Source organism: Osmerus eperlanus, chromosome 2, assembly GCF_963692335.1.
Source record: "Osmerus eperlanus chromosome 2, fOsmEpe2.1, whole genome shotgun sequence".
Lineage (NCBI taxonomy): Eukaryota > Metazoa > Chordata > Actinopteri > Osmeriformes > Osmeridae > Osmerus > Osmerus eperlanus.
The window spans coordinates 9,847,670-9,861,302 of record NC_085019.1 but is presented as its reverse complement, the minus strand read 5'-3'; the positions used below and the strand labels follow the sequence as shown (position 1 = coordinate 9,861,302).

The 13,633-nt window shown below is 52.4% G+C and overlaps 1 protein-coding gene across 1 annotated transcript in view; it reads right to left on the bottom strand.

Moving 5' to 3' along the window:
* LOC134012416 (retinoic acid-induced protein 1) overlaps positions 1–13,633 on the bottom strand; it is a 59,831-nt gene that overhangs the window by 7,984 nt on the left and 38,214 nt on the right. Inside the window, exons 2-4 of the mRNA XM_062452154.1 lie at positions 1,801–8,311; positions 1,481–1,574; positions 601–650 (exon numbers count right to left, since the gene is read on the bottom strand). Of these exons, the coding sequence (XP_062308138.1) occupies positions 601–650; positions 1,481–1,574; positions 1,801–8,241 (6,585 nt within the window). The 5' untranslated portion in view covers positions 8,242–8,311. The remainder of the gene's footprint in view (positions 1–600; positions 651–1,480; positions 1,575–1,800; positions 8,312–13,633) is intronic.

The window sequence follows — 13,633 nt, the reverse complement described above, 5'->3', positions numbered from 1 at the left end:
TCCTCTCAGGACAGCACTGAGTCACTGAGTCCAGGACACATGGTTTCAACAAAATGAAAATGACCTCATTCTTTGAAACAGACTAACCGAAACAAACACACACATATACACACACACATCGAGGCTTCTTGAACCAGGCAAAGGGAGAGCGCATCGACAGGATCCCGACACTTCTGACAGTCTTAGTCCAATCAGTGTAATGGTGTTAACATTGGTGTCAGTGGACTTGCTGGCTTGTCAATAGCACAAGCTGACAAGTGTGATTGGCTGCTGCCTTGGGAGATCCATTCCTGAGATACACAGCCGTCCTCTGTCTATCTGTCCTCTTTTTTTCTATGTCTATCTCCCCATCGACGAAGCCCTCCCTTCTACTCCACTCTCTCTCTCACACACCTGTTTTCTGTCTTTTCACATTCTGTACTACAACACAGCAATGCCTGTATACTAAAATCCTCAGCAGGGATACGTACAATGCATGTCTGTCGGTACAAGTTCAAGAAGAATTCGAGCGTAGCCGTGGTCATGAGCACCAGGTCTTTTGCACCCCGTGTCATCATTGTGTCAGATGTCAAAGCATTCGGCGTTGTAGCTGTAGCTCACCTCATGTTTGGGACATGTCAGGGAAAAGTCCTCCTCTTGGAACGTGCAACCTGGAAGGAGAGATAGAGGGAGGAAGTGAGAGAGTGCCATGGAGATGGGCGAGTCGAGAGAGGAGGGGAGGGGAGGAGAGGGAGAGTGAAAGGATGAGAAGAGGCTGGTGCACTCTGCAGGATTAAAAAGGGCCTTAGCTCCTCCCCAGTGCTGGCGAGGCAGACGTGTGAGGGCCCTTAATCCCCAACACTGTTAGCATGAGCTAAAAGAAGGGGAGGCTATACAACATACATGCTGACACACACACACACACGCATGCACAACACACAGGCACGTGTCTGCAATTAAGTCTACACATCACACTGGGACACACACATCTACATGCACGCACATCTATACGCACGCACACACATTCAGCTCACGCAAGTGTGTAAATACACACGTATACACACACACACACTCACTCTCTCACTCTGTCCCTGGACAGCCTGAATAGATGGATGGAGCCACAGGGGTTGCGGTCAATAATGCACATATATACCCCCCCCCCCTTTTTTTCTTTTTCACACACTCTTGGGTCCTGCTCTCCCTCATCATTCCTTTATTCAACATCCCTCCTTCCCACCCCCTCTCTCCACTCTCTCTCTCCCACACTCCAACATCACTCTTGTCACTCAATAATATGCTTTCTTGCAGCTTCCACTTATATTCTCTCTCTCTCTTTTTCTCTCACATCCACACACGCACACACACTCTTCTTTCCCTCCTTCTCCGCCCTCCTCCTTTTTCTAACTTCCTCTTAACACCCTCTTCAGCCTCTTTCCCTAGCCTCGACCTTCCAGTCTTTTACTCCCCCCCCCATCTTTCCTTCCCTGTGGAGGTCACTTACCTATCTCTTTGGCGCAGACATAGTGGTATTTGTGAGGGCAGCCTTTCAGGCAGCAGCTGATGGACGCGCCCACACCCTGGCAATTGGAGCAGCTCTGGATTCAGATGGACCGAGCGGAGAGACGGGGGAGAGATGGACAGAACGGACAGAGAGATAGACAAGAAGGTGGACAGATAGTTAGAGATTAGCTCTTTATACATTTCCAAGCTTCAATTTTGTATTAATCTTGGGTTGACTGAAGAGATAGAGAGACGGATGTGAAGAGAGAGTCAGAGAAAGGAAAAGAGAGAAAAAGAGAGAAAGAGATTGCGAGTTCTTACCGTCTGTGCTGAGGTGCTAGCTGCCTCCTTTAGCCCGAAGAGTCTCCCTGCCACCATGATCACCCCATTGGTCCAGATGGTACAGTTCTCATGGGCCCAGTGTTCCTTTGCCTCAGCCTCTCCTTGCAGCCTTTGTAGCAAGCTGTTGCCATTTCCCTCCAGGCCACTGAGAGGTGCTGTTCCATCTCCATGCAGCCTGTCCTGCAGCTGCTGCATTCTCCTAAACCTCTCCCTCAAGGTGAGGCGGCGAGAACCACCCATCCCCGGTGCCCGCTCCCCCCTCTCTGCCCGCCTGGGGCGCCAAGGGTGGTGGTGGTGATGATGCCCATCACTGCTGATCTCTACGACGGGCACCGGCTCCTTGCTGCCCTCAACCATGCCCATCTTGCTATCTGCTTCCGTCTCCCTCTTGGGGGCGCTTGTGGTGGGCTCGTTCGCAGGGTCAGCACTGATAGTTGCACTGGTCGTCTTTTCTGTGTTTTCCCTCGTAGGGTTTATGTGTCTGGCAGACAAGGTTTTCCGGGGAATGCTATCCTCAGGGTAGTAAGGTCCACACAAGTCCCCAAGTTCCCTGTAATTTGCCGGCTTTCCGCACAGGCAGCACGTGAGACACCTGTCAATTAAGGTCCTGTTAACTAAGGGTCCCTGGAGCATAGCTGAGGTACGCTGTATTGCCTTGGCATCAAGCGTGGCCGGGGTTTTAATTCGAGCCGGGCTGGTTTTTGTATGCTGGTGAATCTCCTCCTCCTCTGGTCTGTTGACTATAGTACAGAGGGCAGAAAACGTACTTGAACTGTCTATTCGCACATAAGGACAGAAGGAGGACATGAGCTTGTTTTGGGCTGGATTGCTTGACACTTGTACCACAGGTGACTCCTGGTCCACCGCCTCAAACACTGTGGAGTCCGCTTTTTTCATCTGTTCCTCTTTGAGCATCTGTTCGGTACCTGCCGCCCTCACCACTGCCTCGATGACGTCCATGGCGTCTTTCATTCCTGGTTTGGGCCCGGGTTTTTTGTGGACCTTTCCCGGTTTGCCCGTCTGCTCGGAAGCGGCTCTCCCCCGTTTCTTTTTGGAAGGCGCGACAGCATTGCCTGAAGAAGCGGAGGAGGGTTTTCTCCCTCTCTTGGGCTGTGCCACGCTTGCTTCCATGGCGACGACCTGGGAGGGGTGCGCGATGTCACCCGGGCAGACCAAAAGGGAGGCCTCGGCAGGTGCAGCCGTCTCAGCATCTGTTTCCAGTTCTGTCGTCACCTGGGCTTTCTCATCCTCTGATGTCTGTCCTTTCCTTCTCTTCCTCTTCTGCTTCAGATGCATCTCATGGTTGTTCTTGATGGCTCTCTGCTTGGCCAGACGTGGCGTGTTGATAATCAGGCTCCCCGTCTCCATGGCGACGACCGTGGCGTCTGCGCTTTCCACCAGGGCCCATTTCCTGCGCTTCGTTCTGGTGGGCTTGGCGCCGGATCTGTCTGGCACCCCCGCTGAGTCCCCATCTCTCACCTCCTCTTGTCGAACCCCCTCTGTTCTACTCTCCCCTAGTCTCACTCCCTCTGGTTTCAGCTCTTCCTGCCTCCCCGCTTCTTCTTGGTGTCTCACACCTTCTTGTCTCGCCCCTTCTGGTTTCACCTCCTCTTGTCTCGTCGCGTCCTGTCTCACCTCTGCCTCCATCACGATTTGACCCTTTTTCTCTTTACTATGCCAGACATACTGTCTCTCGCCCTCTTCTCTCACCCCCTCCTGTCTGACTTCATCCGGTCTTACTTCCCTCGGTACCACCTCAGGCCTGTTCTCACACACCGAACTCTCATTGTCAGTGCAGACATGTTGAGGCACAATCTTTGACGTCATCTCTTCTACCAGAACATTCTCTGGCGGCTGGGGGGTCGGTTGATGTTTCTTTGACCCAGGGGATGTGATTTTTTGGACCATAGCCTCATATTTCTGTCCCCGACCTTTGCGTGGTGGCAGATACTTGGTTTTGGTGAGACACTGAGTTGGCGTGGCAGGTATGTCTACGGTGGTAGCACTGTCTCCCCCTGGAAGAGGGCTGTCTTTAGACAACAGAGAGGTTTGGAGCTGCTGGCTGGGCTTTTGCTTCTTCTTAGGGCCCCGGGCCCCTACCTCCTTGGGTTTGGTTGGAAAATGGTTGGTTTGCAGGGGGCCCTCGGAGGGCTGTGGGGCTTTGGGTTTGGGTTTGGGTTTGGGTTTTGGACCTCTTTTCTTCTTCAGTGGTGCCAGAGGAGGCTCCGGGCTGGCCTTTCTCTTTAGAGGAAGTAAGGTTTTATGTTCTGGTCTGTCAGGTAGGGTTATGCTGATATCTGTTTCATTAGGAACAACAGCAAGGTTTTGTTCTACATTTGCATGCTCATTAGCTTTTAGACAAACGCTGGCCTGTTTTAACTCGATCAGGGTTGGGGGCAGAACGTCCTCTTCTTGCTCCTTTTCTTTCTCCTTGGAAAGTTTATCCCGGGAAGGTTTTCGGGATCTGAGGACCATGTTCTTACTGTCCTTGCCCGTGGGTTTCACATCCTGGTTCTCTTCTGCCTGTTGGACATTAGCAATCAGACTCTTCTTGCCTCTCCCTGACCCACCTGTCAGAGGTTGAATGGGACCTTCCTGCTGAATCACCTTCAACTTTGAAGCTGAGCCTCTGGGACGACCCACTGGGGCCTTAGGGGGGACCACATCAGAAGCTAGGACATCCTCAACTAGCTTTAGGCCTTGTTTAGGTCCTGTTTTTGGTCCTGGTTTTGACCCTGTTTTTGGTCCTGGTTTTGACCCTGTTTTTGGTCCTGGTTTGAGTCCAGGTTTTGGACCAGGTTTAGGTCCTGGTTTAGTTCCAGACTTTAGACCAGGTTTAGGTCCTGGTTTAGGTCCAGGCTTTAATCCTACCTTTGGCCCTGGCTTTGAACCTGGTTTTGGCCCTGGCTTTGAACCTGGTTTTGGACCTGGTTTTGGCCCTGGTTTCCGCTTGATGTGTGTATGATCCTTGGGAGACACGTCCTGTGCGTTGAATGAACGGGTGCACATCCTCGAGCGGAAGCCCTCAGCCAGCAGCGTGGATGTCTCGCTTGTGATGATGGCATCCTGGTGAGCTGAGTCCATCTGGTCTGAAAAGAGGGCGCTCTTGCTGGAGGCCATGCAGGGTTTCTGAGGGGGTGACGGAGCCCCCTCCCTCCCCAGGCTCAGCTGTCCCCTGACGCCCACACCTGAGTGCATGAGTCTCCTCCTGCCCCGAGCGTGCTTGCGTCCGTAGGCCCGGGGCTGTGCAGATGGGGCCAGCGGCTCAGGCTTGGCTGAGGGGGTGACGGCTCTAGGGCAGCTGATGCCCGGCTCCATGTCCTCGTCGCCCTTCTTTGGGGAGGGCGGGGTGTCTGCCCAGGAGGGCGCTGAGTGCAGTATGGACTTGCCTGGTAGCTGGGGGGAATCGGGTTCCAGAACCTTCGCATCGCTACGGTCGATATGTTCCCTGGACTGAGCACTGGGAGTGGTTGTGTCGTTGAGAGCTGAGAAAACCGGCATGGCAGACTGAGGCTGAGGTACAATGTCCCCCATGGCTGACCTCCTCTCGGAGGGTGCTGCTGCATCTGTTGCTGCTGCATCTGGGTGGGCGGCGGTCTCTGCAGGGTCTGTGTTAGTATGAGGCTCAACACTCTGGCCCTCTGTCCTGCTGCAGAACTCTCCAGTAGACTCCCCTGGCGTGATTCTATTATTCATGCCCTCATCTGTCGATGACAGGAGGCTCTCACTCTCCTCCCTCACCTCTGCTGGGGGTTTAGGAGGCAGAGGAGGCCGCTGCTGTGCATCCACTTCCTCCTCATCCTCCTCCTCCTCTTCCTCTTCTTCTCCTTGGCTCTCTCTCTTTTCTGAGACGGACTCATCTGAAGCGTCACCCTGGGGGGTTGGAGAGGCGTTCTCTGAGCTGTCCTCTTTCTCTGTTAAATATTGATCCTGGTCAAGGTCACCTCTGCTAATAAAAGGGGAGGTTTTTACCGAGCTCTCGGAATCGGTAGGGGACTCTGATTTGAACGCCTCAGATTTCATCTCAGCCGTCAGGTCTCCCTTGCGGCTTGAGTCTGAGAGGCCTGGAGACTTTTCCACAGAGTCTCCTTCATCTGGCTCATATTTGTTCTGAAGGCCTGGGTAGGCGCTCTCCTGGTAGCAGTAGCTCTTCTCTGTCACAGCTTGGTTGATCTTGTTATAGAGCGCCGGGCCCTTCTCGTCCTCCGGCCACTTCTCTAACTTCTGTGTCACGTTGGCAGCTTCCATACTTCGGCAGTCACGCTCCTCGTCTGGAGTCTTTTTCACGCTCTCATTTTCCTCCTCATCTGCCATCTTCTCTGTCCAGGCCGACTCCTCAAAGTTCTCTTTCAGGGGCTCTCCCAGTCTCTGAATGTCTGGAGGGGAGTCGCGTTCTTGTTTCAAGGGGCTGGGGATGGTCACACTGGCTGGGGATCTCTCGTCCCCGACACTCTTTACCGGGGTGCTCATTCCATCCCCTCCATGACCCCCCTGGGACCTGGGGTCAGGCGTCAAGTTGTCTCTGGAGACCCCCCCATGGAGACCGGAGTCCCCGGACCTAGTAGACATGTCATCTGGGGAGGTCATGGAACAGGACGAGGCGGTGTCCAAGCCCAGGTGGGTGTTGTTGGAGGCCTGAGCTGGACTCCGTCCCTGGCCACAGTAGTAGTAGCCCCGGTCGAGCTGGTCATCGGAGCTGCTGGAGTAGCCTCCTTCCTGGAGCTCCATCGGCACCTGCTGGTGCTGGGGGGTGCTGTAGGGATCTGGCATGGGGCCTCCGTGCCCACCCCCGTGCTGTGTGTCCAGGCAGGGAGGGCTCTTGTACTCCTCTCCCTTCTTGGAGGAACCTCCGCTGGAGCTTCCGCTGCTCCCTCCGCTGCTGCGCTTGCCTCCCTTCTTGTTGGCCACCAGGGCCTCGGAGAGGAGCAGCTGCTGCACGTTGTTGGAGATGTTCTCCACCTGAGAGGTGAGGGCGTTCAGGCTCCACAGGCTGGGGTTGGACAGCAGCTTCTCGGAGAAGCGCTCCTTCATGGAGGCTGAAGAGGAGGCAGAAGAGGGTGGAGTTGGGGCGCTGTAGCTGTGGGGGGCTGGGTGGGGAAGGTTGGGAGAGGGGTGTGAGCGCGGGGGCAGCAGCATGCCTTGTTCCTGCAGGCCCGCCGAGGAGGAAGACGAGGAGGAGGCGGCCCCAGGAGTCATGGGTGGCTGGCCATACTGGAAGGACTCAGGATTGGTCATCAGTGGGGAGGGGGTGGAGCTGTAGGAGGGGGATCGGCCCACAGAGCGGGCAGGGGAGTGGCTGGAGGAGGGACTGCAGGTCTGGTAGTACTGCTCAGGAGATCGGACTGACAGTTCAGACAAACAGTAGTTCTGCTGGGGCTGGCTGTAGAGTTGGTATTTGGGGTGGCCCTCCTGGCTCGGGGGCATGCCCTGTAAGGGCGGCTGGGGGTCGTAGCCTCCACGGGAAGGGGGTTGCTGGTAGCTATAGCTGTTCTGGGGCCTGTAACCCCCCTGTTTGAGACCGCCATGCCCCCCCATCTGTCTGGCGTACTGGGAGTTGGGAGGCATGCTGTAGCCTTTGTAGCAGTGAGGCATGGGGCTGCACTTCTCCATGTATGAAGAGGAGGGCGAGGGGGAGGGCGAGTGCTGGGGGTAGTGGAGGTGGCTCTGGGGGTACATCAGGGGAGAGGGTGCTGGGTTGGGGGGGTGGGGCTGGTGGTGAGGGCTGGTATACACTGGGTTGGAGGGCTGCGGAGGGAGGTGGCACTGGCTCTGAGAGTGGCCAAGCATGGTCTGGTCCAGGTACTGGGACGAGCCAGGCTGCCCCGGCTCCAGACGGCCCACCATCTCCTGCTCGTACTGGGCTAGTGTGTCTGGGTCCTCCCATTTCTGTTGGAGGTGACCCTCGCTCATATACTGGGCTGTGTATACACCCCCAGGGCCCATGTGATTGCTGTAGCCCCCAGCCTGGAGGTGCTGGTTGGGGGGTGGGGGAGCCACCTTGCTCCCCCTGTAGGGCTTCTTGGCCTGGGGAGCCGTGGGCCCACCCGCCCCTCCTGCGTTGGGACCCCCTCCACCCCCACCACTGCCTGGGTATCCGGGGTAGGCCTGCTGGCTATAACAGTCCTTAGGCCCTGTTCCTGCTGCCCCGGTCCCTGCCCCTGCTCCGGCCGGGGGCATCCCTGTAGTGGCGGGCAGCGCGTGACTCTCATAGCCCTGCCTGGAGGCATGGGCTGGGTGAGGGCTGGGGCCAGGGTGGGGGTGCGGGAGGGGGTGGTGGGGCTGCGGGTGGTGCGGGTGGGGGTGCTGGGACGGCGGGTGTTGGCGGTAGCTCTCCAGGCGGGACAGTTCATGGGGCTCCTGCTGAGGGTAGCAGGGGGGCTGGTTGCCATGGAAACCGCTCCGCTCCCTGAAGGACTGCATGGCTCCGGCTGAAGAGTGGGGTGGGGGAGGAGGTGGCGGGGGGAGGAGGGGAGGGGGGGCCGGTGGGGCTCTGAGGTGAAGAGGGAGATAGAGGGAGACAGAGAGAGGGGATGGGAGACGAAGAAAAGGATTTGTGTTAGCATCAAGGATCCTGCCATCTTTCCATCCTGTCATCCTTTTCCAACTCTTACATCCATCCATCACCAGTTGGAGAGATCTTACTCACGCTAATTCCAAACACCTCTCCCAAAGCAAAAAGCATTAATTACTAACATTTGTTGAAACATACCTTTGCAATTCCAGTACTATTTACAACAGGCCATATTCTGTACTGTAAACAGGTAGCATATGATAACATTCTGAACTTTCAATGCAATATTTTGTTATAATTTCTTTTTACTCCTTTTTCAAGTATGGCATAGTAAAGGTCAAGGTGAACCGGACACCAGACAGTGAGGAGCTACAGGAGAGGAGCCATTTTGGTTGTCTCAAGATGGAGGGAGAACTGCAGTTCACTGAGGCTTTGATTGACATGTCATGCAGGAGCACATGCGTGCGTGCAAGTGAGTCAGAGAGAGAGACAGATAGAGAGAGAAATAGAGAAAGAGAGAGATAAAGAGGGAGAATGAGAAAGAGAGAAATAGAGAGAGGGATAGAGAAAGAGACAGAAATAGCTAGAGGGAAAGAGAAATAGAGAGAGAGAGAGAGAGAGAGAGAGAGAGAGAGAGAGAGAGAGAGAGAGAGAGAGAGAGAGAGAGAGAGGCAGGAGCGTCTCTGTGAGCCAGCCGTCTGTCCAAACAAAGCTCGCCAGCACAAGGACATGACCTCTGGGGACGCTGACAGGAAGCAGTCAGGAAGCCAGGATAACACACACAAGCATACGCCAGTGTCATGGAAATGGCAAGTGTTAAGAGATTGTGTGCTCCTGAAATTAGGTTAAGTAATCTTGGCTGTGATTTTCGGGTTTCTGTTCTATATCATCACATTTCCAGGTTGCAAAATTAGGAAAGCTTCCAAAAATGGAGGCACATCTTTGATGTGTCATGACACTTCCAAGTCAAGCGTTTCTTCCCACACAACAGAGACACACTCCCACGAACCACACACACGCACACACATCGAGTATCATATGGTGCATCTTCAGTGCAGCACTACTTATCCAGCAGCTTTCAACTTGGCCTTCTCTCCCCTCTGCCCCTCCTTGCCTAAACCCAAGATCCAATTTCGTCTGAGGTTGCATGTGTGTGTGAGAGTATCTGACAGCATGTGCGACTCATGCATGCGTATGACACCGTGTGTGTACAGGAGGCGGCTCGCGTGTGTGTGTTCTCCAGCCGCAGGAGGCTGCGAGGGAAGGAGGGGTGGGGGTCTCTATAAAAGGAACAGAGTCACCTGGAGACAGTGCTGTGTGTCGGCTGTTCCAGCTCTGCAACCCCGCGCCTCGCTCGCCCCAGGGACTCTGCTGTCCCACCAGACAGACACCAACATTATTCATCTACACAACACACTCTGTGTGTGTGTGTGTGTGTGTGTGCGTGTGTGCGTGTGTGAATAAGTGTGTTCCGCTTTGGGCTGTGCTACTCAAACACACACAAACAGCTTCCCGGGAGAGCCCAAACGCCTCCCACCTCACCAACAGCTCCCCCCCACCCCTCCTTCTCTACCCAGACTGCCGTCTATAACTGCTTCACCAGTGGTGTGTGTGTGCGTGTGTGTGAGGGATGGGGTGGGGGTGTTTATACAATGACCCAAATAAGCCAGTTAGGGAGATAGTTGGACTTTTAGGCCAAACCAGACAAGCACAAATGCTAGAGGTGTATTCAGGTGTTCACAATTTGAGCGTGCAATGAGACACATGACAGAGTGATTATGTGTGTTTATGTGTGCATGCTTTTTTGCGTATGAAGGTTTTTGTGTGTGTGTGTTTTGTGTGTGTGTGTTTTGAAATTCAGATAATAGTTCTCTCAGACTTTGGACAACAATGGACAAGATTGTGGCCATAATTGGCATGATCATGGGCAGGGAGCTGCTTTTGATGTGTGTGTGTGTGTGTGTGCGTGTCTGTGTGAGTTTGCCTGTATGTGTGTCTGCCTGCACGCTGTATTTTGTGGTGTTTCTTTCAGCACAGTTCAGCAGACAGAAATAAAGAGTTGTCTCATCCCCCTCTGTCTCCCTCACTCTCTCTCTCCCTCTCTCCCCCTTTCTCTCTCTTTCTCTCTCTCTCTCTCTCTCTCTCTCTCTCTCTCTCTCTCTCTCTCTCTCTCTCTCTCTCTCTCTCTCTCTCTCCCTTTCTCTCTCTCTTTCTTTTTACACATAAACAAACTCCCCCCCACACACATGCACACTAACACGACACACACACCGCTTCTCTGTCTTACTCAGTCTTGTCTCAGGTTTAGGACACTTGCACGACAGAGACATAATTCCGTTGTAGTGTTTGTAAATTCACCACGTAAAGATGTCTCTCGCTCTATCTCTTTCTGTGTGTGTGTGTGTGTGTGTGAGGGGCTGATATGCGAGGCTGATGAAAGCTCCTCTCTCTCTCTCTCTCTCTCTCTCTCTCTCTCTCTCTCTCTCTCTCTCTCTCTCTCTCTCTCTCTCTCTCTCTCTCTCTCTCACTCTCTCTCTCCCTTTCTCCTTCTCACTCTCTCACTCTTTCTCTCAACCCGTTTTCCTCATACACAGGCTCTCATAAACAACTCTCTCTCTCCTTTTGTGTCTGCCTAGCCTCTCTATCCCTCATTCAACACAATGTTATCTGTGCTGGAGAAGAAGGTCGGCTCTCTTCCTTTCTCTCTTTTTGTCTAAAGCCCCCCCCCCCCCCCCCACCCCCTCTCAGCTCTCAACCTGGCCCTGTGCCGTGACCAGAGAGGAGAATGACGATGGGAGGAAGGAGCAGAGGATGAGACAGGGGCAGGAGGCTGGAGGGGAGAGAGGAGGGCAAGACTAAAGGAAAAGAGGATGAGACAAGGGAAGGAGGCTGGGGGAAAGAGAGGTGGGGGGGATTGAGGGAGAGAAAGACGACGAGATCCAGAGAGGTTGGGAGGGAGAGAGGAGAGGAGGATTGAGGGTGGGGGGGGATGAGACAGGGGGCTGAGGGGAAAAGATGATAGGGGGATGAGAATGGAGAAGAAAAAGGAGGAGGAGAAGATTTACTGATGGGGCTTTAAAACTGAGGCTCCTGGGAAATACAAGCTGCACTCGTCTGTTTTCCTCCATTCGTTTCCTCCCTCTTTAGGCGCACAGGGACACTGTACACAAGGCTAGGAGGTGGTGGACTCCATAATTAGCAAGCTAGCTACCACAACAAGGGCTAAACTGAAGCCTCATTATTTCAACATTATGGTCAGCTGTGTGACACAACAAATCCCAGGCTTCATTGTAGAAGCCCTACCCACTAAAGTTGCCTTGTGGAGACGAAGGTTGAGAATTATGAGGTTTGGACAGCAGGCTCGAGTTTGGACAGCGAAAATCCTCAATTCAAAAGACAAGCATGAGACACAGTGGAAAACCTGTCCGTCATTCTCGAGATGAGAGCAAGCTAACGGCAGTTTATTGTCTTTATTTACAACAAACAAAAACTAAATGTACATAATTTATTATCCAACTAGTCTTTAACCCAGTGACATCATACATTATTTCAACAAAAAATGTACACATAAATTGAAGCCAATTTACGTATCTAGCTGACCACCGTAATGCGCCTGAGCTGATCCATGACTTGCTAACACCCACAAACAGCAAGTTACCTACGCAAATCGATTTGATCAAACCTTGAAATAGTAAAGCAAAGTTGAGACAGGTAGCCTCTGTCACAAGGCTTTTATAGATAAGATGTGACAGATATGACAGATTCTCTTGAGCAGCGTGTTGTAGTGAGGTCCACAAGACCACACGGAGCCAACATCTTGCCACACCTGAAGAGTGATTCAATCACATCAGACAAACCTAATCAGCCCTTGTGACACCCTCAGTATGCTGATTACCCACCAAACGCCGATGCAAAGGAACCATAGAATGGGGGGGGGGGACCTCCCCAATCTACCTAATCAGCCCTCCTGCTAGCTTGCAAGCTTCAAAGGGCCTGATTTAGACAACACGTCTCCAGCGACCATTTGCTATCCGTTTCGGCGGCGATTTGAACAAAGAACATACCTTGATCAGAACTTTTGAGGAAAGTCTTGAGACTTCACCTTTACCACAAGAGTACAAGGTGGAGAATTATGAGAGGGATATTTGTGTTATGTTTGTTACTTTGTTTTAATGTTGTGTTCACTGAAATCTTGATTCTAGTAACAACTCCTTCTTCCTGAAAGATAACCACGTCATTCTTGGTATCTACACGAAGCTATCATAATAAAACAATCATTCAACTATATTTTGTAACTGTACCAAGATGTCCAGAACAATATTTGAACCATCGAATGATCAGCCAGAGATCAGATCACACCTTTGGTAGGTGTGAAGGAAGGAGGGGGGAGTTGAGAACCCAGCTTCCCCCAATCCACATCTGACCCCAGACGGGTCCTCCCTCGAACTGTATAAAGCCCTAAGATGACCATCAATCTCTGACTCCAGCGAAACCGACCATGGCATGAACGCCATCAGGATTGGCGTTCCAAGGACGTCGCCAAGCTTCTCCTGAGATTCAACTTTATAGTGAACGCGTCACTATCTGGACGTTTCAACAGAAGAACCCAAAACGCAATTCCAAATGCGACTTCACTGAGATCCCGCAGACTCAGTCACATGACCCAGCGCAGCCGCGCTGTGACTTCAGATTCTTCAAATGGACCTTTGGCGCAAACCGCCCTCAACATCATTGATCAACCCCTGATCAAACGTAACTATGGCTAACGCTCTTTCCTCCTCGACATGGCATTGGCGTGAGCTCTGTTTATGATTTGTAAGGATGTAATCACTGACTGTACAATTTCTGCCTTTCTTTAAGTTAGACCATTTCATTCTGTTCATTGAAACCAATCTCTCATATCAAACCCATAATCCAACTTTCATAAGATCTGTTTACCTTACTTGAATAAATTCATTGTAAAGATATTTTGACGTGCGTGTTCACTGATGTTACGATTGGCTCTACTCTTAGAACGAATTCATTCCTTAAGATTAGACTGATTATTACGAAGGCTATTATTTAAATATTATTCAATAAGGTTTCCTCTATCCCTTTAACAATAAGAGGTGGTGCCCCAAGAACTACATACTTTATTATAAATTAAGTATTGCTAATCTTAAACGAGCACACCCCGCTACATGATGGCGCCCCGTGTGAGGCTAAGATAGATTGAAATGAGCAATCGTAACTTTTGTGAAACGAACTGTTAAAATAGAGCGAGCTCTAACTGTATGTAGCACCATGTATTTAATACTACTG